This window comes from Staurois parvus, unplaced genomic scaffold, assembly GCF_062004578.1.
Source record: "Staurois parvus isolate SC_StPar_1 unplaced genomic scaffold, SC_StPar_1.0 ptg001912l, whole genome shotgun sequence".
Lineage (NCBI taxonomy): Eukaryota > Metazoa > Chordata > Amphibia > Anura > Ranidae > Staurois > Staurois parvus.
The window spans coordinates 244,956-271,619 of NW_028319708.1; the positions used below are offsets into that span (position 1 = coordinate 244,956).

The 26,664-nt window shown below is 39.2% G+C and overlaps 1 protein-coding gene across 1 annotated transcript in view; it reads right to left on the minus strand.

Moving 5' to 3' along the window:
* Positions 1-26,664, minus strand: part of VPS33B (VPS33B late endosome and lysosome associated) — a 52,705-nt gene that overhangs the window by 13,019 nt on the left and 13,022 nt on the right. Inside the window, exons 6-15 of the mRNA XM_089664410.1 lie at positions 25,552-25,619; positions 25,406-25,451; positions 19,287-19,381; positions 18,552-18,656; positions 18,239-18,335; positions 17,388-17,465; positions 15,315-15,388; positions 10,492-10,578; positions 7,256-7,346; positions 7,000-7,074 (exon numbers count right to left, since the gene is read on the minus strand). Coding sequence (XP_089520536.1) covers positions 7,000-7,074; positions 7,256-7,346; positions 10,492-10,578; positions 15,315-15,388; positions 17,388-17,465; positions 18,239-18,335; positions 18,552-18,656; positions 19,287-19,381; positions 25,406-25,451; positions 25,552-25,619 — 816 coding nt within the window. The remainder of the gene's footprint in view (positions 1-6,999; positions 7,075-7,255; positions 7,347-10,491; positions 10,579-15,314; positions 15,389-17,387; positions 17,466-18,238; positions 18,336-18,551; positions 18,657-19,286; positions 19,382-25,405; positions 25,452-25,551; positions 25,620-26,664) is intronic.

The window sequence follows — 26,664 nt, forward strand, 5'->3', positions numbered from 1 at the left end:
TAATATGTCAACAAAAGTTAGATTTTATTTCCATCATTTACACTTTCAAAATAACAGAAAACAAAAAAATGGCGTCTGCAAAAGCTTGGGCACCCTGCAGAGTTAATATCTTGTACTGCCCCCTTTGGCAAGTATCACAGCTTGTAAACGCTTTTTGTAGCCAGCCAAGAGTCTTTCAATTCTTGTTTGAGGTATCTTTGACCATCCTTCCTTACAAAAGTCTTCCAGTTCTTTGAGATTTCTGGGCTGTCTGTCACGCACTGCTCTTTTAAGGTCTATCCATAGATTTTCAATTATGTTGAGGTCAGGAGATTGTGAAGCCCATGGCAAAACCTTCAGTTTACGCCTCTTGATGTAATCCCCCGTGGATTTCGAGGTGTGTTTAGGATCATTATCTATTTGTAGAAGCCATCCTCTCTTTAACTTCAGCTTTTCACAGATGGCATCAAGTTACCATCCAAAATTTGCTGAAATTTTATTGAATCCATTTTTCCTTCTACTCGTGAGATGTTCCCTGTGCCACTGGCTGCAACACAACCCCAAAGCATGATTGATCCAACCCCATGCTTAACAGTTGGACAGAGGTTCTTTTCATTAAATTCTGTGCCCCTTCTTCTCCAAACGTACCTTGCTCATTCCGGCCAAAAAATTCAATTTTAACCTCATCGGTCCACAGAACTTGTTTCCAAAATGCATCAGGCTTGTCTATATGTTCATTTGCAAAGTTCAAACGATGATTTTTGTGGTGAGGACGTAGAAGAGGTTTTCTTCTGATGACTCTTCCATGAAGACCATATTTGTACAAGTATCTCTTTATAGTGGAATTGTGTACCACAACTCCAGTGTCTGCCAGATCTTTCTGGAGGGATCGTGCAGTCAAACGTGGGTTTTGAATTGTTTTTCTCACTATCCTGTTCTGTCTGATATTTTTCTTGGTCTTCCAGATCTTGCTTTAACTTCCCCTGTTCCTGATGACTGCCATTTCTTAATTACATTCCGAACAGAGGATATTGACATCTGAAAACGCTTTGCTATCTTCTTATAGCCTTCTCCAGCTTTGTGAGCGTCAACTATTTTCAGTTTCAGTTTTCTAGAAAACTGCTTAGAAGAGCTGATTGTTGGGGCAAGGTCAGATGAGTCTGGGCATTTAAAACCTTTGAGATTGACATCACCTGGTCTTCCCAGACGATGATTGAGACCAATCCATGACACTGGCAGGTCTCAGCTTTGCAAAGGGGGCAGTGCATGCTATAAATTCTGCAGGGTGCCCAAACTTTTGCAGACGCCATTTTTTTGTTTTCTGTTATTTTGAAAGTGTAAATGATGGAAATAAAATCTAACTTTTGTTGACATATTATAAGAATGTCTAATCTGTAATTTGATGCCTTTGAGATTTTTCCATCTTTCCTTGGCTTCTTTATGCACATTAATACAATATTTAGCTGGGGTGCCCAAACTTTCGATCCCCACTGTACCTCTCCCTAAAAACAGTTATATAAAAAAAAAAAAAATGTGATCCACCTATTGAATGTAAATACCCCTAGCCCTGTTATTGTGGTTATCAAAAATTAAACAAACTTAAAGGAGAAGTTCAAATTTTGTAACATGTTATATGTTACACCCATATTCAGGGTGTAACATGTTAAAAACGGACCAGCCCCCACTCCTCCCCGCTCCCCGTTGTGACAGCAGCTAGTGGGGGGATCTTCTCCCCAGCCAGTTGTCACAATTTAAAAGAAATGCAGCCATGCAGGGCTCCGCCACAGCATTCTGTGAATGAGAACACTACATGTTCCAACAGTCTTTGCGGCTGTCAGCTTGTAGCTCTCAATTAACTATCACGGCACTGTGGAGCGCCGTGGTAGTTCATTGAATCTTCCTGTCGGTAAGTATCTGTTTGCCCGTATGGAACGTACGGGCAAGCAGATACACTGACAGTGTGCAGGAGAACTGCTGATCACTGGTGCAATGCTTTTGAGGCTCCAGAAACAAAAAACAATAAATGCACATTTTTTTACCTGCAAATATTTTTTTGTTAAAAAGGTGAACTAATCTTTTAAACACAAAGAGATTATCACAGCTTCTCTGAAAGGCAAAGAGGAAAACTTCTGGTGCGCCTTGTTCTCTTGGATGGAGTATACCTGTTCTCTAGGCTATAAAGAGATTCTGGAGCAGATGGTAGAAGTATTATACTCCTTTTGTACGCATAGAGAAGACAACCTCATCTCCACCTTCCCCTCCTATTTACTTTTTCTTTCACCCCTGTTCCTATATTATTCTTCTTACGTTATTGGTATATGTTTTATTATAGTTTGGTGTTCTTATTCCAAGTCTTTTGTTTTTAGGATACTGGTATGAGAGGACTGGATAGTGGTGCCTCTGGCTTCTTTCTTACAAGACATAGATGCACTGTACGTCTATAACTGCTTCAAACGAGTTTGAAGCATTATTGAAGTTTTTGAACTAGGTGACTTCAGCATGTAAAATCTTTTGATGTGTCATGTCCGTATTCTGTCCCTGTACAAAATATTATAACAAAGAATAAAAAAAAAAAAAAAAAAATATAAAAGAAAAAATTCTCATCCTCCCCTGCACACAAGTTGTGTCTTATCAGGCTGACAATGGAAGTGCCTGCATTGCTTTCTGAAATGAAAGAGAAGAGGCAGAGCAGGGAAAACTGGGAAAAAAACCACACATGCAATTGACCTTATCTGTTGCTGTTGTATATGTCTTTAAACAACTTCAGAGTTCAAGTACAGTTCAGGCATGATCCAGGAGGCAGAGCTGAAACTTCCTACAGAAATAATAATAGCCTCATGTAATGTAAGGATTCATTTTTGTTTTGAATTATCTAGTGGATTACAGCAAAGAAATATATGGTTTACTGTACAATTATAGAGTATTTATTATATATACCTGTAGCTCTGGAGCTTTTAAAACTATATTTTAAAGTGGAGCTCCACCCAAAAGGGGAAGTTCCGCTTTAAGGACTGCTCCCCCGCTCCCCATTAAGGATTGGCACCTTTGTTGGGTGGGGTTTCCCATTCCCACTTCTGGTCTGATCGCCTAGGCAATCGGAAGGTGTCCTCCCTCCCTCCCTTCCTGTAGTTTTTTGGGACACGTGACAGGTCCCAGAAGACTACAGGACCATTTATGAAGCACAGCGCTACTCGCGCATTCGCAGCGGGTATCTGGCTGTGAAGCCGCAAGCTATCACAGCCAGGTGCCCACACTGAAGATGCCGGCCTCCTGGAATACAGGACGGGCGGTGAAACGGGCTGCAGGGGACACACCACGTGACCGAGGGACAGGCAAGTGGCTCTTTTTTAAAAGTCAGCAGCTACAGTTTTTGTAGCTGCTGACTTTTATTTTTTGACAGGTGAGTGGAACTCCACTTTAACCAATCATATTCACACACTGTTAAAATAAACCTTTTCTGTATTGGCTGCACTTTCCTCCTTCTTAGACTACCATTTGCCTGACTGTATTTGGCTGCAACACTTTCTAAATCATGGTTGTAGAGAAGCATGCAGATTAGAAAGCTGCTGAAATCAAGACTTCTGATGTGCATATTTGTTCCAGGTCAAAGCCTCAAAAAAGTATTAAAGGGTGAGGAAAAATATTTACAAGTTTTTCTGAGAAACCTGTCCCTGTAGATTTCTATGGGGTTAACAGATGAACAGGTGTGGACTACAGAAGTCTATGCAGCTGAACTGTTCAGATGCAGATACCTGATCAAGAAACCTGGGGAGGGATGGATGGATGCAAACAAAGCTACAAGCCTTGGACCAAGATATAGGTAAGGTAGTGATTTGGGTTGATGGGGGTTGTCAGGAGCTACTAAGAGGGTGGAGGTAAAAGGGTAATAAAACATTATTTTACAAACTTTTTTATCTATAGATTGCAAAAAAAACAAAAAACAAAACAATTTTGCAAGCCAACATTGGCTGGGTGCACTGCTGTACACAGGTTTTTTACCGTCATGCATAGAATATATGAAGGTAAAAAACCTTGAGCCTTTACAATCACTTTAAGAATAGTGATCAAATAAATCCATTTATTATCACAGTTGTTTGGCTCCGTGTTAAATCATAATGATAACAGAAATTATCCAAATGGCCCTGATCAAAAGTTTGCTTACCCTGGAATGTTTGGCCTTGGTACAGACACACAAGGTGACACACACAGGCTAAAATGGCAATTAAATTGCAATTAGTGTCTGTGTATAAATAGTCAATGAGTTTGTTGGCTCTCATATGGATGCACTGAGCAGGCTAGATACTGAGCCATGAAGAACTGTCAAAAGACCTGCGTAAGAAGATAATGGAGCTTTATAAGGATGAAAAAGGATAAAAAAGATATCTAAAGCTTTGAATATTCCAGTCAGTACTGTTCACTTATTAAGAAGTGAAAAACTGCAGCCAAAAAACTGCCAGAAGAATTGTTTGGTATACAAAGAAAAACCCACAGGTAACCTCAGCAGAAATAAAGGCTGTTCTGGAAAAAGACTGGTTGTGGTTGTTTCATGGAGCGCAGCACGACGATACTTGAACGAAAGTGAGCTGCATTGTCGAGTTGCCAGAAAGAAGTCTTTACTGTGCTAATGCCACAAAAAAGCCCAGTTACAATATGCCCGGCAACACTTTGATACACTTCACAGCTTCTGGCACACTGTAATCTAGAGTGAAAAGACCAAAATAGAGCTTTATGGTCACAACCATAAGTGCTACCTTTGGAGAAGGGTCAACAAGGCCTATAGCAACAAGAATACCATCCCCACTGTGAAGCATGTGATGGCTCACTGATGTTTTGGGGGTGTGAGAACTAAAGGTACGAGGATTCTTGTGAAAATTGATGGCAAGATGAATGTAGCATGTTACCAGAAAACACTGGCACAGAATTTGCATTATTCTGCACGAAAGCTGCACATAAGTCACTCTTGCACTTTCCAGCATGACAATGTCCCTACACACAAGGCCAAGTTGATCCTGCAGTAGTTACAGCAAAAGAAGGTGAAGGTTCTGGAGTGGCCATCATAATCTCCTGACCTTAATATCATCAAACCACTGTGGGGAGATCACAAACGTGCGGTTTGTGCAAGAAGACCAAAGACTTTGCATGACCTGGAGGCATTTTGCCAAGATGAATGGGCAGCCGTAGGATACAAAGAAAAACAAAACAGAGGGCGCACCGGCCTAGTGCATTATTGTAAAAAATAATGGAACCCTGGACTTCCAACAGGCTAACGTGTTTCGAGGTCTCAACCTCTTCCTCACAACCACCAGTGGCTCTGAGGAAGAGGTTGAGACCTTAAAACGTGTTAGCCTGTCGGAAGTCCAGGGTTCCATTTTTTTGGACTTATATGCAATGTGGATTGGACACCGCTGTATAGTGTGATGTGCGATGTGCTTTGACCTGTTTGCCTATTGTGAGTACGATACTTACTTTTTATCCTTCCAATAAAGTTTTTACAATAATTCACTAGGCCAGTGCGCCCTCTGTTTGTTTTTATTTGTATCCAGTGACATTGGACTACCCCGGTCTGTTGAGGGCAGCAAGGAGTGCATTTTCCAGGATATCTGTGATGTTACCATAACCCTAACCGAGTCCATCCCAAAGTGCAGGAGTACAGAGTTTGCTGTATTTTCGAATGGGCAGCTATACCACCCTGCAAGAAATCGGGTCCTCATAGACAACTAATACAAAAGACTGCACACTCTCATTGATGCTAAAGGGGGCAATACACAGTATTAAGAACTAAGGGTATGCAGAATTTTGAACAGGGGTCATTTCATTTGTTTGTTTTTTGCCATGTTTTGTTTTATGATTGTGCCATTCAGTTATGACTAACATAAAAATAAAAGAAATGTGTTTTGCCTGCTCACTCATGGTTTCTTTAAAAATGGTACATACTGTTATCAATTCTCCAAGGGTATGCAAATTTTTGAGCACTACTGTAAAGGGTAAACAGGTGCAAGAACTGAAGTGTTTAAACTACTATCATCGCATGAAAATAAGTATCACCATTTATTTCACAAGCATTTGTGTTGTCTACGTTATCTCATGTACAGATTTTTAAAAACATCCTAAGAAAAAAAAAAAAAAAAAAGTTCTGTATAGTTTATACATAGATTTAAACTTTTTTTTTTCAGTGACCTTCCTACAGCAGAACTCAAACAATATAGGTCCCTTTCTCATGGGGCAGACCGTCAGTGGATCCGCTTGCTCAGCAGGGGTTCTGTCTGCTGATCCCTGCCAAGCAAGCAAATTACAGGTCCGTGTCCACTCTGCTTATGCAAAGCGGTCAAGAGCACAGCCCGCTGTCATCTATGGGCGGTCGAATGGAAAAATGGACTGCCTGTCCCATGAGACTCAAAGTGAGACTAGATGTGATCAGTTAGATAACAGCAGCAGAATCACTCAAACTGGGTAACCACTTTACCTAATGGAACCGCTTGTCTGACATGGCCCTTACTCATGTCAGAATTTGGCTAAACTGCGGGTATTCAAGGCATCAATACTTGCGCATTTCACAGAAAGGATTGATGGTGCCAGAAGTGGCTCAAACGGAAGCCTTGGAAGTAGTAAACTGTGGTTTACCACTGATCTCTGGGACAAATTCATTTGTTAAAGTGGAACTTTAGGTAAAAATTAAAAATGGGTGGTCAGGCAGGACCACACAAGAGACATGCTTTGTCTCTTATGCATTAAAGCTACCTATCTGCTTGTCCACCCCTGTACAGTGAGTACAATGCCGAATTTGATGGAACTCCTGCACATGCGTGGGAGTGACATCATCCACATCCAGCATTCAGGACCCGAAAGCCGCCTGCACAAAGATGTCTGCGGCCAGGTGGGGAGCTCTGGGACAGCACATTGCAGGATAGGAGGCGAGTATTGCTCCACTTTAAGCGCATTGGTCCAAGAGCGCGTGCGCACGCACGCACGCACGCACGCACGCACACACACTAAAATATTGAAATCTTGTAAAATACTCACAGTGCTCAGATTTCAGTAACTCCTGAAAATCTTGTTTAGTTTTCCTCTTCATTATTGATTCACAGGCCCCAATATCTTTAGAAAAATTAAAAAAAACTAGGTTATCATCATTAACCTCTAAGGTGTTCACAAAAAATCCAAGTAGAAATTATCATCATATTTTATCCAGCAAGAAACATTGGTTGAATAAAATACTTGATTAACAGTACAAAAAAAATTAAACAAAAACAGGAGGTTTAGAAAGGTTACCACATACGTAAACTCAGTAACCGATGTTCTTGTTTCAATCCCTTCAGTTCTTGGGAAACAAAAGTCTTCATTTGTTTAATGTCCATCCCTTGACGTTTCTACGATTAAATTGAGTAAAACTAACTATGAATTTGCATGAAACACGTCTGTAAACAATAATTAGGTGAACCCACAGATGTGTGACTAGGTTTACCTTTAATTCAAATTGCTGTTCACAATCACATTACAATCAATATATTGACACATTTGAAAAGCTGTACTAAAACTGGAGCATGCAAAGTCTTGTGCAGATCTGCATAGAAACCAATCAACTTCTGGGTTTTATTGTCAAAACTTAACTGAACAAGTGGAAGTTAGACGTTGATTGGCTACCATGCACAGCTGCACCAGTTTTAGTAAATCTCGCCCATTTTGTCATCAGTGACACAGGGACCTATGAAATAAAATTGCGCTTCAACAAGAATGTTTTTTTTAAATTCACCCTAAGGTTGAAGGAGAACCAAAACATCTCACAAAGAAACAGTTTCTACACTAAATGACATCAACGTCACTCAATGACAGCTCTTGTCTTCTCTCATCTCTTCCCTCTGGAACAGACTGTTAACAACTACCGGGGAAAGCTCTCAAAATTCACAGTGGCTAAATGGTTAGCACTTCTGCCTGGCAGTACTAGGGTCGTTGGCTCGAACCCCAACCACGGCATCACCTGCCTGGAGTTTGCATGTTCTCCCTGTGCCTGTGTGGGTTTCCTCCGTGTACTCCTGTTTCCTCCCACACTCCAAAGACATGCTGGTAGGTTCATTAGATCCTGTCTAAATTGGCCCTAGTATGTGTATGTATGAATGTAAGTTACGGACCTTAGATTGGACGCCCCTTGAGGGTTAGGGACTGATATTAATGTACAATATATATGTAAAGAGCTGCGTAAATTGACGGCGCTATATAAGTACCTGAAATAAATAATAAAATTCCTATCAGATCAATTAGAGTAGCGTTTGATAGTTTGTAGACTTTTCTTTGACTTCCAAAACAGTTTTTTGGCTATTCAGACTGGTAGCTTAATTTTAATAAAGAGACAGCAAGGGAGACATTTATCTATTCTGTCTCATCAAGGCAGTGAAAAACAGGAGAAGAGAGACAGCTTTATTTAATAGCTTCATTTATAAATTCCTCCTTCTGCTGCTATAAAGTAGCATTGAGACAAACTAACACCTGCCTGACGGCTATTTAAAGTGTAACTTTACTACAAAAAAAAAATAATTGCAAAGGACATTACTTATCTTTAGTGTGATGTGTCCCTTGTGCTTCTGTTTTCTAGTTCAGTAGAAATCTTCTGTGTTCTGATACTACCATCTTACCCCATATTCTTCCAGTGTGGCAGGGGTTATTAGAACTGAGGAGCTGTCACAGGCTTTCATTAAAGGAGAACTAGAACTTCCTTTTTATTTTGGATAGAATAAAAGGAAGGTTACAACCCCTGTCAGTGTATTTGTTTGCCAGCTGTGTCCCATTGGGGAGATTTTCCTTCACTGCCTGTCCCATAGCCAAACATGAAGTGAGAGGAAATCCCTGCAAATTAGGGGAATCTCTTTGGTAACCCCCAGGTTACCAGAACTTGTGTCACCATTGAAAGATTTCCCCTTTATTACTTTTCTGGGGACAACCCAAACATTGGCATTTTCTTTTACTTTCAATGATAACAGTAAACGGGACAAATAGAGAGAGGGAATCTGCCTAACGGGGGCACAGACAGCAATAACAACTGACAGGTGTTGTAATTCCTCTCCACTCTGTACAAAACTATGTAACTCTGTGTCCGAATATACCCACCTTCTTCGCCCAGCTCCTCCATGCATAGAAGCTGTTATTACAGCTTCTATGAGTGAAATATAATCTATGAATGGAGGGAGCAAACCTTTCATCCATCCACTAGTCCTCAATTCATAAAAGCTGTAGTAAAGGTTTCCGAGAATGGTGGAAAGCACGGTCATAGTCAGGCACTTGATGACAGCCTGTGACAGCTCCTGGGTTCCAATAACACCCACTGAACCAGAAGATTACAGCGGTGGGGGGCATTAGAGGAGGAAGATTTCTACTGAACTTGAAAACAGAAGCACAAGTGGCACATCACATGGAATGGAAGTATTGCACCTTGTTCTGATTTTGTATTTTTTTTGTAGGTAAACCTGGGATTAAATATTGCATCTGTTTGGCAAGAAATTATTTTCTCATCTATAATGCTAAGTCTATCATAGTTGGCTAGCCAGGATTCCAGCCAAAGGTTTGCAAATACACAGAAAAGTGTGGTAAATGAGTGGCAGTTTGATTTGTGGCTGTATTGCTAATTTACTTATTTATTTATTTTTTACAGGTATTTATATATCACCAACAATTTTACATATGTTGTACATTCCCATCAAAAGTCCCTTTGCATCATTACAAAAAACTAGAGCCAAATTAAACAGTCAACCTAGCAGCATGTCCATGGAGTGTGGGAGAAAACTGCAGTACCTGGAAAAAACCCAAGCAAGCACATTGAGAACATGCAAACTCCATGCATGATTACATTTGTATATGTCCCCGTGGATGCTTATATGGGCATACATCAGGTTATCAGAAAAAGTCACATTATTGCTGGGACTTGAGGCGATGCTTGGGTTGAGCAGGCCATACATTAAACAATTAATTTTTACAAGAAAGAAAATAGCTTGATTCCCCCATCAACACAGTCAGGGTTGATGGGGGAATTAATCCCGCAGCGCTACTGTGTTCTGCCAGCAGGGAGCCTTCTCTGTGGCCAGGACACAATGATCACTGCTTGCGGCTATGATCAACTCCAGTACAACCAGGCTGCCCATACTTGGATTGAATTCCAGCCAGTGCCTGCTGAACCCGCCGAGAGTTGATCCATCTATAGCTGACTTAACACTATATGAGGGGGAATACAGCACATGGTTCTCTATTGTCAATCGACCCAAGGAGCCTCATGCACATGCATACAATCTGAACCTGGAAGCTACTAAGCTGGGCAGAGAGGAATGTGTGAACTCCACAGCATAGCAGGATAAAGAACAATGTATTAAAAGCAGCAAATATAGGAGATCATGACCAGAGAAATAGATTGAGGACCTACTCACAATACATTTTTTCACTTTTCAGTACTGAATTTTAATACAGACAGTTTTAGATTACTGGTGCAATTTGGAAATGTACAATTAAGTTACATAAATCCAATTTACTTACATCATACTGACTTTGAAGATTGCGAGCTTTCTGACTCAAAAAGCTAAAGACATTGGAAAAATGCTCATTCCGAATTTCACCAAACACCTAGGAAGATCACAAGGAAAACATCATGTTATCTGTGCATGTTATTCATTATGCATTTTTCAAAGATGTGTAGAAGTTAAAAAGTAGCAGCATTTACAAACATTAGAATATATTTGAATTATAATCTATTATGGGATTGTAGCCAAAGTCTCCACAAGAGTGCTCATGTCAAATGTTGGTTTCTGCTCATTTACAGCAATCTGTTATATGTTCAAGAGTTAATATATTTTAGATATTTAAAAGAAGAAGTATAGCCAACGTTATTTTGGCTATACTTGTCCTTCGGATCACAGAAGTGCAGTTCGTTCTGCATTCCTGTGACCCATTTTCAGCCCACAGTGGGATAAGGCCCGATGTTGGCTAACATAACTCAGTACGTCAAGGCTTGGGAAAGGTCCTGACTTTTTCAGTCGGGATCCTCCCAGATACCTGGACTGGCAGTTGGCTCAAACTTTCAGCATGCCACTGAGAGCCCGAGCCAGTTGCTCCCACCCCTTCCACTGTCCAGTGCTCCAATGAACGCTGGAGGGGCACAGCCTAGAGCCAATGAATGAGTCTCTGCTCAGAGCAGAGGTGGAGAACTTAATAGTCAGCAGTGTTTGATTGCTCAATTCTAGGGGTAGAGCCAACAGGGGACAGCTGCAGCTGGGATCGGTGCTGCAACCATCTAGGTGATGTTTTGTTTTTGTTTTTTTAATGCTCCCATTCTTCTCTTTTAATAGGGGACGAAAGGAATGTTTATTAAGATACAGATGTTTGGGTTCTATAGCTGGATATTAAACAGTACTTAACTGGAAATGATGTGTGATAGACCCAACCGGGACAGGAACTTTTGGAGGGGACTAGGGGCTAGCCCTCTGCCCACTGATTATGGCCCATGAGGAGAGCAGATCATTCTCAAATGATGGACAACAACGTGATGAACGCTGAGAGTGATGCCTGGATTCATTCTCTGCATAAAGACAATAAATGTTCCCTTCTGGAGTGGATGGAAAGATGTAATATTAATCTTGTACAGGTTAATGGTCAGAATGGAAGATTTATGGTCTTTATGCAGAGAATTAATTCAAGGCTTGCTCTCAGCGTTCATCACATTGTTGTCCATCATTAGAGAATGATCTGCTCTCTCCATGGGCCATAATCAGTGCACAGAAGGCTAGACCCTAGTCCCCTCCAAAAGCCCCTGTCCCTGTTGGGTCTGTCACATTATGCAACAGCTGAAACGTGTTGTCTGCAATCACACTCTTTTCCTAACAGTGTTATTTATGTTTATGTACTGTGCATCAGCATTTGTATTTATACCATGTATCACAGATCAATGCATTATTGGTTGCCATTTTCAAAATCTGGATAATGCATTTCTAAAATTCGCCATACCACAAAACCATATCTGTTATCACTGGTACACCATATGCCTACGTGGGCTGCTGTCAGACTAAGTCCCACCCACTGGTGTAGGGACACATTTCTGGGAAATCCTCTTTCATCAGCCTGACAGCAGCCACCATTGGCTTTCCTTGAGGATCCTGAATCTCCTTTTGCATCAGAGGATCTCATGGCTCTTCCTGGCCAGAGCTAGAGGAGGATTAACAAGCTGTACTGCTCAAGGCTTTGTCAAGGCCCCCTTTGTGATTGCAATACATTTGACAGTGTTCTAATAAAATGCCACTGCTTTTAATGACTTACTGCACTAAGAGTCTCCTTTTGCCCTTTTAGTATTCTGCTGTCTAGTACCTGGAGCTACCTGTGTCATGTTAATAAACTCATGTGTCTATGTCAATTCGTCAGTACACTTGGTAGATATTGATGGTATCTATCTCGCTCTGTTGGGTTGGTTATTTCTTCATTATGGATGTAAGGTTATTTGCACCATTTGTGCACCTTTTATAGTCTCTCTAAATAAACAGGTAGACGGAGCACGTGGAATATGTCTCTCTCTTTACCTTCTGCATGCTTTTTTGGTCACAGCTTTCACAGTTCAGGTCCACTTTAACCTTTTATTCATATCTACTAAAAGCTTGACTACAACTTGGTACTTGCAGTTCTGCTACAACGTATCCCTTTTAAGTAATATATGAAGCTTAGCCCAACAACTGCTTTCATCAACAGGAACAGTGGTCAGGGAAAGGAGATATCATGACAGAGTAGCTGCTGTGCTGCTTTGAAAGGAACATAGAGTTTACAGATAAAATCAGACTATGTGACCAGCTTCAGCTGAGAATTGCAGGTCTGAGAATAATCTACTATAAACATATGGCAACTCAGGAGGGAGTTCTACAAGATCAGGAATGTGGGGGAGATGATTAAAGTGTATAGAACCAAATTCCACAGACAAATGTAACGGTTATTACAAATGTATGATATGTGACTATAGCAGGGAGGAGAAAAATAAAATTTGATCAAATCAACTGCTTTTGTATGTGCTTTCATAATATAATAAAAAAGTCAGGATACGTATTATATAGGAGTATGTAATAATACCATTCTGATTTATAAATCTGAAAAATAACAGATACAATTTAAGGGTTAAGTTTGCCTTTTCACGAAAAGTGAACTAACTCCAAATATTCTGGACACCCTTCTGGACCTCACTGCACATAGAGGCTGTGATGCCCCATGACGCCCTGCGCTGCTGATGTAGAGGTATGTACACTGTACCCCGCAATACATAACACCAAAATGAGCATCCATCACATTGCTTTCAATGCAAGTGTTTATTGGTCGGCACAACCACATGACCACGCTTACAAATTATTTTTAGAAGCTGAATATCAGGAATGTATTAGAAGTTAATGGTTGGAAGGGCATGCTTTTACTCAAACCACAGCAAGCACAGGTAATGCTAAATAGAATTGAATAGCAATGAAGTGTAAAACCATAAACCTCCCGCCGATTCTAATAGTGACCCAGCGCCGAATCTGCCACTCGGATCACGTTAAAAAAAAAAAAAAGACTGGCATCTAAGGAAAATAACATTACCGGGGTTATGGCATCTAGCTGACAGTAAAGTAATGACATATTTTCCACTTAGGCGGTCAGCAAGTGGTTTTATACCGGGATCATGGATAAGGCTACCACCATGATCCCAGTATCATTCTTACATTAAAACACTAAAATTCATTAAAGTGTATTTGTTCCCCAAAAATTGTGTTTGAAAAACCGTTGCGCAAATACTGTATGAAATATAAAATCGAAACACCGACAATTCTGTTCTCTAGAGCCTCTGCTTAAAAAAATATATTTGGGGGTTCTAAGTCATTTTCTAGCAAAAAAAGATAAATATTTTACATGTATGACAGAAATGTAAGAATTGGCCTGGTAGGCAAGTGGTATCCACTTCAATACCATTACATATATATAACACACACACTGGTATTGAAGTGGTTAAAGATTTGCACTCTGAACAGAAATGGTAGTTTCATTTTTACAGTCTCCATTCTATGGTTTTTAATGGAAGGGCTGTTCAGTTCACTCAGTATAACCGATTCTGTCTCTGTTGGTAAAGCTGGCTGGATGGGGCTACTAATATACCAAATACTTGATCTTCAAAAATCAGACAATGTTTTGTCACATTATAAATTAATTGTAGTAAAGACAAATAAATTATTTTCTATACTAAGCTCTTAAAAGCAGAACTAAACAGTAATTATTTCACAGTTTGCAATGTCAGAGCTGTATGGATATCTAAATTTAACCTATATACAAAATGTGTTTCTAAAGCTTAGAGGACTGTAACAAAACAAACTCTGCTTATAGTAAATTTCCTAAATTACTCAAACCAGAAGAATTTTCCCTCCATTCAGAGCAAGTACACACCATCACCATAATATTCAGATCACATTGAGTAAAAAAGAGTGGCCAGATTTTATTTTTGAAAATTCTTTCACATGTATATGACTTACAATACAAGTTTTAAGAGAACCAGTCACAAATGTGTCTGATAATTTAGTTGGAGTGTCATGAGTTAGAGGCACAGCTGGATTAAGACAGAGTGGTAAGGTAGATACTTTGGTCCCCACATCCCTTTGATTAACATTGACAAGAAATGCAATAACGACTGAGAAGCCAACATATCTGCATTGTCTCTACTTGCATGGCTTCATCAGACACAATTGCCTACATCTGCATCCTCCCCTGTGTAGTGACAAGCAGATGAACATATCTGATCAATTGCAGAATCCCATTGATTTACTGCAGGGACCATGAAATTTGTAGCTGGACCCCCTGGATGTTGACCTGAATCTAGGCTTCTTCCCTGCCTTGTGGATGATCTGGATCAGGTTAGTGATTGCCTGAAATCTGAAATTTGCTACCTATTATTTATTGCCTGATCTCACATATTACACACACTCAGGAGACTGAAGGTCAAGGTCAGATAGTTAACAGCACAGCTGTCAGAATTCATGCAATCTCTGACTTCTAATGCCTTGACTATGGTGGCAACCTTATCTTTATCCTGATGCATTCCCTTTAAACACTACCACCAATTCTGCTGGGCTGACCATGCATACTAGGCACGCCAATGGCATGTGAGAGGATGGTATCGGAGACCTCAGCTAGCTCAGTACAAAGCATCATCACTGGAAACTAGTTGTACTGCATCTCCTGTATACAGGTTTCAGAAGGAAAAATGTCCTGTTTCCTGCACAAACATGTAGGCATATCACAGTGATTCAATGGTCTTACATGTCTTTGTAATATTACAGATAAAAAATAAAAAAAAAGTCACTTTTTACCTTATCCTGAGAGTTTAGAAGAACTTTAATACTTTTATCAAAAGAGGTCACTTCTGGCCCAAATTCCACACTTCCTATTCATTTAAAAAAAACAGCATATTTAAGTTAGATATTGTATTCAATGAACCATTCCAGTATCACTAGAAACCTCTCATAACCCTCATGCTTCTAGGGAACAAAACGTTATACCATCAGATTAGAATCACAAATGGAGATCTACTCGCAAAAGCTTGTGGCAAGTTTAATTCCCCCAGTCGTATTTACTAATATCATGCCACATCTTCTTGTTGGTGCTTGTTGAGGTTTCTTCTTAAAAAGGAACTCCAGGCAGACATAACAACACAAGTTAATCCAGATATGTATTCATTAAAAAATGTATTTTTACAAAGAATACCCATATTTTTCTTGAAGTTAGTCCCCTGCAGCACCTCGCACAGCAGCAAAGAGACTGCACTTCAGTAAGTTAGCACACCACATCAATCAGATGGTATTGCTTTGCTCTGAATTGGCTTGGAAGGAGGGAAGATAACATAACTTCATGGCTATGGCTTCATTAATGTGCTGCTTTTCCATCATTGTGCAGTTGCACGACTGGGCGTGTCCTGGACAAAACTGCAAAGCTTTACTAAAGTTACAAAAGTGTAGTCTGCCCAGAGGTCTTAAGCTGGTGTCTGTCTGTCTGTCTGCCTGTCTGTCTCTCTCTCTATTTCAACTAGTTTATTAGGAAATTCATTCAGTGGGTAGCCCTGTTGCCAACCACCTACTTGACATCCTTTGATGAAAAATTCAAAGAAGCCAGACAGTGAACTGTCAACCAAACAGTGGCTGCATCCAACCAGATGAAGACACTGTTAAGGTATTCGGACAGCAGCTAGTGCTTACAATACCTACAGTGGCAGATTTAGCTATCTGTACTGTACAGCCTGCAGGCTGAATGAAAAAAATCTAATTGTGTAAGGCCAGCTTTAGAGCTGATTGCGCCGATACAGAAACCTCAATAACAAAACGGACTAAATTAAATAACAAATCATGTGTCACATAAAACCATTCACATACATGTCAACAGTGTATTCAGTCATTTGCCTGGAATTCTTACTTTGGGGAAAAAACCTATTACATGCATACAACTGTTACGTAAAATGTTGCAAACAATATGAAATAGTACAAGCTCACAATATAGAGCAGCCTTTCTTAACCTTTTTACCCCAGAGGAACCCTTGCAATCAGATCACAGGGAAACCCTGTTAAAATTCATTCACCTGGGGTCCATAGGAAGCGTCCCCCTTTACAGACAGCTAAAAAGATAATTGGGTTCATGATTCTAGCTCTGCAAGGTGGCATTGGACCCTGAAACTATGCAGCCACTTTCAAAAGGGATGTCAAATCAGCCACAGCACAAGGAACCCCAAGAAACCTTTGGAAGAACCTTAGGGATCCATGGAGGCCTAGTTGAGAATGGCTGATCAGGAGGGATAAGAGGTAAGGGATGCACGATGATATTTTGCAGTACACAAATTAGACAGCAAGCTCTGTCTGGCAAGAAAGAACACTCAGGATTATTGATTACTTTCAGTTACTGCACTTTGCAGACTACTTGATTTCATGATCAGTTTCAGTTAAACGTGAAGAGTGTGGAATCGCACAGCAACGTAGCACGAAGCTCATCTTTCACTGAGCCAACTTCAGAACAGCAACATCATACTGGTTGCTATGGATTACTACTTCATTAACCCTAAAATGACTTAAACGACTTAATTAGCAAGGAAAAGAGCAACCTGGACAATGTAGAACCTCACAGAAACTGATCACCTATTGTTTCCGCTGCTATAAACTGATGAAAAATTAAACAGATCTGTTCTTGGAAAAAATACTTTACAAACTATCATTGTAGTTCCTCTGCATTAGTAAATACTGTACATAGCAGTCATATTCCATACTGGTACATAATGCAGAATAGAATAACCAATAAATCTGGTAGTATAAACAACTTAGAAGTGCTGCACATATGCATGACAATAAAAGAAAACATACTAAGGATATAAAAACAAACAAACAAAAAAAAAAACCACGTACCACATTTAATCCTGAAAATATCATCAACAAGCCCTTCATACACCACCTGAGAGCACAACGGAGTGACATAATCCACATCTGCAATTTAACAAAAAGAAAATGGTTGATTTGTACCCTATGTGCCCATAAGGATTGGCTATATCACTCAGTCATGCAACAGCCGGCCTTGCTGTAAGGTCCACTACTTTACACACATGAATCTATCCAAGTTTCCAATTGTAGTAATATATATCTTACGGTACCTTCACAGCTGCGAAAACTGTGTGAAAAAAATGATGTAACCTTCAAGAGTCTGATTTAACGTGTCTATGTTCAGTCTTTCTAGCTACAGTGACATTTTCCTCCTTTCCCAGCAGGCTAAAAATGTTTTCTTTATTGGCTGAGATCAGCCAATTGGGAAAGGAGTGATGCAGGGATGTAAGAAGGGCAAAGGGTAAAAAATAGATTTTAACATAGCGTCTTCACATCTGCTATCCACAATATGGGGAAAATGTGAGGGCGCAACAGAGAGCTTATTTATAGCCTCTATGAACAGATACTGTTTTCTTTAATTGTAATACTATAACAGAAAAAAAAAAAAAAACTGTATATATGGGTGTGACGATTTTTGGAAATAGTTTAAGGTCTTGTTACTTGACCTTGCCATCTAAATTACAGTTAACTGTTGGTGTACTTGGTGTATACCTTTTTAATTCTTAACCTCCTAGCTTTGCTAAAAGTAATAACCGTGGTGTAGTCTGTACATGACGTTACCAATGTTGTCTACTAGTTAGTGTATTGTACAACATTCATAATGACTGTAAAAGACAAGTCCATATTTTTGGTATCGTATTCATTGCAACAATCCAAACCTCTGTCAATCATGAATGCAAGTCCTATTTCTGGTTTTCGCTCTTTACGATCACTTTCACCATCATCCAGGTGCTTCTGCCACATGTCAAAGACCATCTGCATAAAAAATTTATTTGTCAGCAAAATGTTTAGTAGTTTATTTAACCCTTATAGACAGTAATAATGAAAGCTACAATGGTCCTGCAAATCTTCGATCTTTCATTTGGAACCAGGAAGTCGACTACAGTGCTCTGCCTAGGTGCAGACAAATGTTGTGCAACGTTACCCAAGGTGTATATCTTATTTCCAATAATGATATTATTTAATCCTTACCTTAGAACACCTTCCAATTCCGTATATCTTCGAGATGGGACCAAAGATGGAATTCAATAAATTAAGAGCTCGGGGCACAGTGCCAATCCACCTTTGGTCTCCTTCCTTTAAAAAAAAAAAAAAAATCAATAAATGAATTGTTCTTCCTATACAGAACAATACCATTATAGCAATTATAGATTTGTAATAACTTTGATGGTTTTTACATGAAAGAATGGTGTCAATAGTATATTCATATAATTTTGTACAATGCAGAACACCATGCATCCTTAACAAGTCACAGCTTACAGGCAATGTATAGAAACAGAAAATATGTAGAAATCAATCATTTCAATTGTACTTTCCAAAAGTATGTGGCAAAGGTTAACTATGGGAGAGTATTGGACGCTAAAATGATTTCTCCTAAATCCATGTTACATTCACTTTTTCAGTTTCTTTGACTCCATAAAAATGAATTCACAGAGTGTTTAACCCCCCCCCCATTGTATCTAAAATTGAATATTTAAAAAAACTGACTATAAATATATTTTAAGGCTAGCATACAGATATATTTTTTGCATCAAATGTTTTTGGATAATTCAGTTTTATATACATACCAAGAAGCTTTAAAATGTTTTCCGTAGGGCCCCTGGCTTCAGCATTTATTTACTGGCCAGCGGTTTGGGCATGTCTAATGTATTGATAATGCTCTCCGATTTAATTACAAATTAATGAGTGGATCACGGTTTTACTTACTAGAAAATAGTCCCGAAAAAATTCTGGCAGCTCCATGCTGATAATATCATCATCCAGTGGAAGTAGGTAAAATGACCATTCATCAGTGGTCACATCTGTATATAGAAAATACACGTACACTTGCAATGACACGGAGACACACTGAAGTATGCATAACACATGGCGGTTAAAGAGGAACTAAATTTGCTTTAAGAAAACTGTGAACAGGCAGCTCTAACTCTTCTACAATAAAACAAACGTACCCACCTGTTTGCAGTTTTCTACCGATTGTACCTTAAGCTGTACATGTGCAGCTGAGCATGCATTCCTGTCACATTTCGGCTGTGCCAGAATGATTGACTCTTGTGCACATGCATATGATGAGATCATCCCCCATCAGTCAATCAAGAAGCTCAAAATCTGTCACTCGGGGATAAGATGACAGTGGCTGGTGATGGATGTTACCACCACATTGTTGGCAAGCGGAGTATAATGGGGAGTTTAATTACACATTAAGTAAGCTTTTAGTTTACACTGCCCACACTGGAAGACACTATGTTTTTGCTTTTAAACTGCAGAGCACCTATTAATTTTTGTATTATTTTATTAAAATTTATTGAAATGTCAGTGTGCTATTTCATTTATTTCTATGCACTGCAGCTCCTGAAACATGTCCCTAGTCTCCAACAACTCCTATAGCATGCACAGTCTTTGAAAGTCTCCTTCAGCATATCTTCATTTTTTGACCATCTCTTGTATCAGGTCTGCAGTCTCTGACCATCTCCTGTATCAGGTCTGCAGTCTCTGACCATCTCCTGTATCAGGTCTGCAGTCTCTGACCATCTCCTGTATCAGGTCTGCAGTCTCTGACCATCTCCTGTATCAGGTCTGCAGTCTCTGACCATCTCCTGTATCATGTCTGCAGTCTCTGACCATCTCTTGTGTCATGTCTGCAGTCTCTCACCATCTCTTGTATCATGTCTGCAGTCTCTCACCATCTCTTGTATCATGTCTGCAGTCTCTCACCATCTCTTGTATCATGTCTGCAGTCTCTCACCATCTCTTGTATTATATCTGCAGTCTCTCACCATCTCTTGTATCATGTCAGCAATTTCTGGCCATCTTTTGTATTAATAATGTAATATTAAGTGCTGCACTGCCAGAAATCAACCTAAACCTGGTGCAATATCAATATTAAATGTGCATTAAGTATATATTAGAATAAATGCCTAAAGAATTAAAATATGTGCAAGCATAGTTTGTGCTGCACAGCCTGAAATCAACCTAAATTGGTGCAATATTTATGTATATATTAACAAAGAATAACATACTGTATATATACACAAAGAATTAAAATATGTGCAAGCATAGACCACTATTCTTTTAAAAGAAAAGTTGTGATAAAAGTTCATTAACATTTCCATATTGGTGCAATATCTTAAGGCTCAAATATTCCATTTGTGACCATAGGTTATATAACCGTCTTCCCGTTCACCACTGTGCTCACCTTGATAATCTGACCTACAATGCATGCAAGGTCATATAATGCATGTGTGGTTTCTAGCAGGTATCTCTCTGGTGCACACATACAGTCAGGTCCATAAATATTGGGACATCAACACAATTCTAACATTTTTGGCTCTATACACCACCACAATGGATTTGAAATGAAACGAACAAGATGTGCTTTAACTGCAGACTGTCAGCTTTAATTTGAGGGTATTTACATCCAAATCAGGTGAACGGTGTAGGAATTACAACAGTTTGCATATGTGCCTCTGTCCGGATTCATGCTGGTAGTAGAGGAAAAAAGCAACAGACAGAAATTACACTTAGTGCTCTTAACTGAGACAAGTACACTCCATAGAGGGATACGCTTTGTTCAGATTTAATGTCTGAGGTTTAACATGCTACTGGAATGATTCTATATGCCAGTTTGGGCATAAGACAGCCATAAAGGGACCAGTACCCAATTACCTAGGAAGAGCACTTTGGAAGACAGAGGCACCCTAGTGTAGAGGAGGAAGGAGAGATTCTATTACAAGCACATAGGAGGCGTTGTGTGTGCTAGAGAGACACCTGCTAGAAACACATACGTTATTTGACTATACATGCATTGTAGCTCAAATTATTAAGGTAAGTGTTTTGAGAGCACGGGAAGATGGTTACTTATCCTATGGTCACAAGTGGAATACTTGAGCCTTAAAAGCGGAGTTGAAGCCCCATCCACCTCCCCCCAAAAAATGAAAAGTCAGCAGCTACAAATACTGTGGCTGCTGAATTTTAATAGTTGGCCACTTACCCTTTTCATGCATCCAGCAGTGTCCTCACCCTGAGACGATTCTTCAATTGGCTGTCGAGTGCTAGCTCCACCATCCTGACTAAAGGAAACTGGCAGTGAAGCCTTGCAGCTTCTCCACTGTTTTCCTACTGCACATGCGCAAAGCGCACGGCACTTTGTGAATGGGCTGTAGTCCTCTGGGACCTTGGAAGTTTCCTAGAGGGAATACGAGGGATGCCGAACTTTCGGCTCAGTTTGCCACGGCAAACCGAGCCGGAAGTACAAGTGGGTACCTGTCAAAACCAGATAACTGCTTCCCCCTCCCCAAAGGTGCCAAATGTGGCAGCGGAGGGAGGGGGCAGAAAAGCGGTGCTTCCACTTTTGGGTGGAACTCCATTATAAGATATCACACCAATATATACCGGTTAATCAGTGTTAATTTTGTCAACGAAAAAATTTTCATTATAGCTTTAGTCAGCTCCATGTTTTCAGTGATGAAAACTAAATTAAAATTAAAACAATTGATGAAAAATTATGACGAAAATCAATTCCGATTTTTATTTAGTTGACTAAAATCAAATTGGTTTAGTTAACCACTTCCAGACCGGACACTTTTACCCCCTTCCTGACCAGGGCAATTTTCAGCTTTCAGCGCTATCACACTTTGAATGACAATTGCGCAGTCATGCAACACTGTACCCAAATTAATTTTTTACCATTTTTTTGAGACAGATAAAGCTTTATTTTGGTGGTATTTATTCACCACTGGGATTTTTATTTTTTTTGCTATGTAATGAAAAATCCAAATATTTTGAACAAAAGTGTTTTTTTTATAAAATTTTGCAAATAAATAATATTTCATCATACATCTTTGCCAAAATGTATTCCGTTATCTTTTTAGCAAAAAAACAAAAAAAACCAAATTAGTTTATAACCAAAAATTATAATTTTTAAACATTTTTTTTTTACATTTTTAGTTTATTTTTTTATATTATTATTTTTCATTTTTTTTTTTTTTTTTTACATACTGTCACCCTAGCAGTACTGTACTACTTGTGGGGGGTGATGAAGATTTTTTTTTTTTTTTTACTGATTGCTTTTATACCCATATAGGATGTAAAAGCAATCATTTCTCTTTCTCTCTGTGTGCATTCCTGCACTCATTGAGAAATACTGAGTGAGCTGTGATTGGTCACAGCTTGTCACATGGTACAAGGCTGTTGTGAATAGCCTTGTACCATGTGACCTCTGTGATCATTCACAGATTTCACACGTAGTAAGCAATGATGTCACAAGTGACATCTTGCTTACTACTTTGCATGTGATCATTGATTGGCCAATCAGTGATCACATGATCGGGACCTCGTACAGAGGTCCCGTCCGACGATCGGTGTTTCACTGTGTCCGGAGGACACAGCGGGCACCGGATCGCGGTGCTGCGCGCTCCCAGGGAGCGCGCACAAGCAGGGTGCGGGGAGGCCATTCATAAACGGCCACCCGACCCTGTACTGCCACCGTCCGGCCGTTTATATACAACGGCCGGTCGGGAAGTGGTTAAATTGTAATGCATTATTTAAGCATTTCTCTAGAATTTCCAAACTCATCATATACTCGAGTAAAAATTTAATAACATATTATTTATGGTATTAAGGTTTGAACATGCACTACAGACACAGATTTAGCCATTGTGGTATATACCGTCTTTATAAGTAAAACAAAGTTTCATAAACAAACAAAAATGTTGTTTTTTGGCAAACAGAAAAGTACCTTTAGAATATTAAAAAAAACCCTGTTAACTCTATTGGCTGTAATGTCAAGCTGCAAGTGGGGATGGGGAAGTAAATGGGAGTGAGGGAGTGCACAGGGCAGAGAACTGGATAGTTTGGGGAGACTGTTCTTTTACACAGTGCTAAGCACTGCTACCTTGCTGGGAGGCGAAACACTCACTACGTCACATCCAGTGAGACATGAATCTGACAGAAGAGTCCCTCTTCTGTGGTTTGCAAGGCATTTTTCCAGAACTCTCAGGCAGCAGAGGGAGCCTGTGTCTCTAAGCCAATACAACTTGCCAATAGAGTCAGGGGGCTGGGGCATTAACAGACAGGCAGAGCTCCAAGGAAAGCAGAAGTTCAGATGGGTATTGGAGATTTTACTCTACTAAAATATGACTAAAACAATTCAAATAACTACAATACGATTAAAACTAAAATAGCATTTTAGTCAAAAGACCATGACTAAAATAAAGTTGAAATTTGGACGTAAAAATTAACAGTTCTGTTAAAGAACTTTTATCACTAATTTTCATTTCAAAGAATCATGCTATGCTTGCACATATTTTAATTCTTTGAATATACAAGTATCCATGCTAATATATACCTAAATAATGCACTTTTATCATGGATATTGCACCAGGTTCAGGTTGATTTCAGGCAGTGCAGCACTTAATATTACATTTCTACTTTTGGCGTTGAGGGAACACAAATCAGTGTTTGCTGCTGCCCTCACACTTTTTGAATGTGGTATTTTTTAGTTAGTTGCTTTATATATTTTAGCATATTTTACTTTGAGATGTGTGGGTTTGCTTTGGGGGCGTAGAAGTTATTCATTTTTATTTCATCTCTTTTCTTAGTTCTACAGTCTCTGACCATCTCTTATATCACGTCCAGAGTCTCTGACCTTTTTTTATTATGTCTACAGTCTCTGACCACCTCTTGCATCATGGCCGTAGTCCTTGACTATATCCCGTTGTGCGTCTGCTGTCTCTGATTAAAAATATTCACTGAATTTTATGTGCGGGCCTTTGGTGATGTTGGGTGCTACACTTGGGCCTCCCATATCTAGAAAGTTGACCACCACTGATCTAGGTAGTAGATGAAAATAGAGCTTAATAACTGGATACAAGTACTTCAAAGTTAGTAGTCACTGCTCGTAATCTTTTCTTTCTGGGACTCTATACAGGGCTGTTTCAGCATTGAGGGTGCCGCCATTTTGGATTTCTCCAGGAGAGTTAAGTGCTGAACAGTAATTGTACCCTATCATATGCAGTCTCTGTTCAGGTATTCAGGCAGCTGCAGCTACTGAATACAAAAGCCAGGAATGGAAATTCCTTCATCCATGCTGTTTTTAGCACAGGTGGGGGAAACTGACTAAATTTTCTCGTTTAAAAATCTAGCTATGCATGTCTAGCTTTACTCAAATCTAAAGGCTAACTACATCTTTTACACTAATATTTAGGGTGTAACATGAAACATGGTGTAAATAGAACCCCATCCATCCTCAAACCTCCACCACAGCAGATGGACTTGTAGTTCTCAATAGAACACTAGTGCAGTAGTCACAACACTCGTAATCCATTGATACTTTCTTTTGCTCTCCAACTAAAGATCTGTACCTTGCTATGAACAGAGAGATAGAGGAAGAGTCTGCAGGGGCCTGACATTGCACCACTATTTGTGGCTGCAATGCTTTGCAAGCCGATTTACAGAAAAAATACATGCAATTTATATAAGCAAATAGATGTGCATTTATTATTTTTGTAAAAGGCGGACTTAACCTTCAAGTCACTATGGCTGTGAAATTTTTGAATGAATTTCTGCTTTGTGCCTGCAGGGTTTGGAATCAGGTGGTGCTGGTTTTAGAGAACCATTTTCATTATTTTTAAGCACATCTAATTAGTTTGATGTCCATATCCTGGCCACAGGTTTGCTTTAAGCATAGGTCCACTTCAATAAGTAACTCCAATACAGAATAGGAAATAACTTTTGTCATTTAAAAAAAAAACAAAAGAAGACTTGAAAAGATAAAATCACTTCAGTTTATTTAATTATACACAGATCCGTAAAATTTCATAAACACTTACCACCATATATCCCCTCCTGCTCCAGAATCATATCACATGTATAAAACTGAGGGACGAAAAAGACAATGTAATAAAGGTACAAATAAAAAAAAATGAAAACTTTTCTTCATTTGCAAATCATAAAAATTATAAAAAAAAAACCTTACTTTTTGGGGGCTAAATATAATCTTGTATTTTCTACTGACTTTAGATTTCTTGTCTGTATTCACAAGGTCTGTAAAGAAAGAAATGATTAGCTATAGTGCACAAGCATGTCAAAGTTTGCAAAGAATGAGGAGTTTATGGCTAGGAGAGGCTGAGAACATCTTGTATACTTTTATAATGAGCGTGGATAATTGACTAGTTAAAGCAAGCCACAATTTTTTTAATGTTCCTTAGATACATATGTGAAAGTTATCTTTGTACAGGGGGAGAGCCATCTTTGTTTATTACATACGCAGGTACTCCTTCCTGGTTTTGGCCTTGCCAATTTTCCTTTATTCCACTATAAGTCTATTGGACAGGGCACGCATTATTAAAAATATTAGACTCTCTGCAGTTTCTAATGATGTGAAATAGTCACAACGCCATGTTATAATAGGCCATGTGACCTTCTGCCTTGTATTTAGGTCACAAGATTAGTTGGGAGCAGTATTTTTATTTTTTATTCATATCAAGAAAGATTCCTTTTTATTACTAAACATGGGATTTATTATAACAAAAGGACATTTTGATTCATGTGAAGTATAATTTTTTTATGATGGGGCTCTTTGGGATGTTGCCATCCCTGCTAGCAAAGGGAGGAGTGGATGTCCTATAACTCTTTGAAATTTATGCTCCCTTCACACTACTGCAGGGCAATTTGGATGCGATTATCAGTGCAACTTTGAATGTGGTCAGAATATTTTATGCCGCAAAATCGCACCAAAAATAGCACAGGAACCTTTTACAAAATTTCACTGCACTGAGTTACATTAATGTGAAAGGACACCATTGAAAATTAATGCGATTTTCCTTGTCATGCAATTCTGTGCAACTCAAGTCGCATCACAAATCACTCCAGTGTGATCCAGCACTTATTTTTTAGCACATCAGCTATGATCTGGTACTTCAAGAAAGCTTTTGCAGGAAGCTCTGCCTGAAGGCTGCAAATGGTTTATCTGATCATAAAGAAAGAAAAACCATGTACATTTTTATTTTTTTGCACCAAACATTAAAAAGTATATTAAGGAAAAAAACCATGCTAGGCAAGTGATGTTTACTTAATCAATGAGTAAACA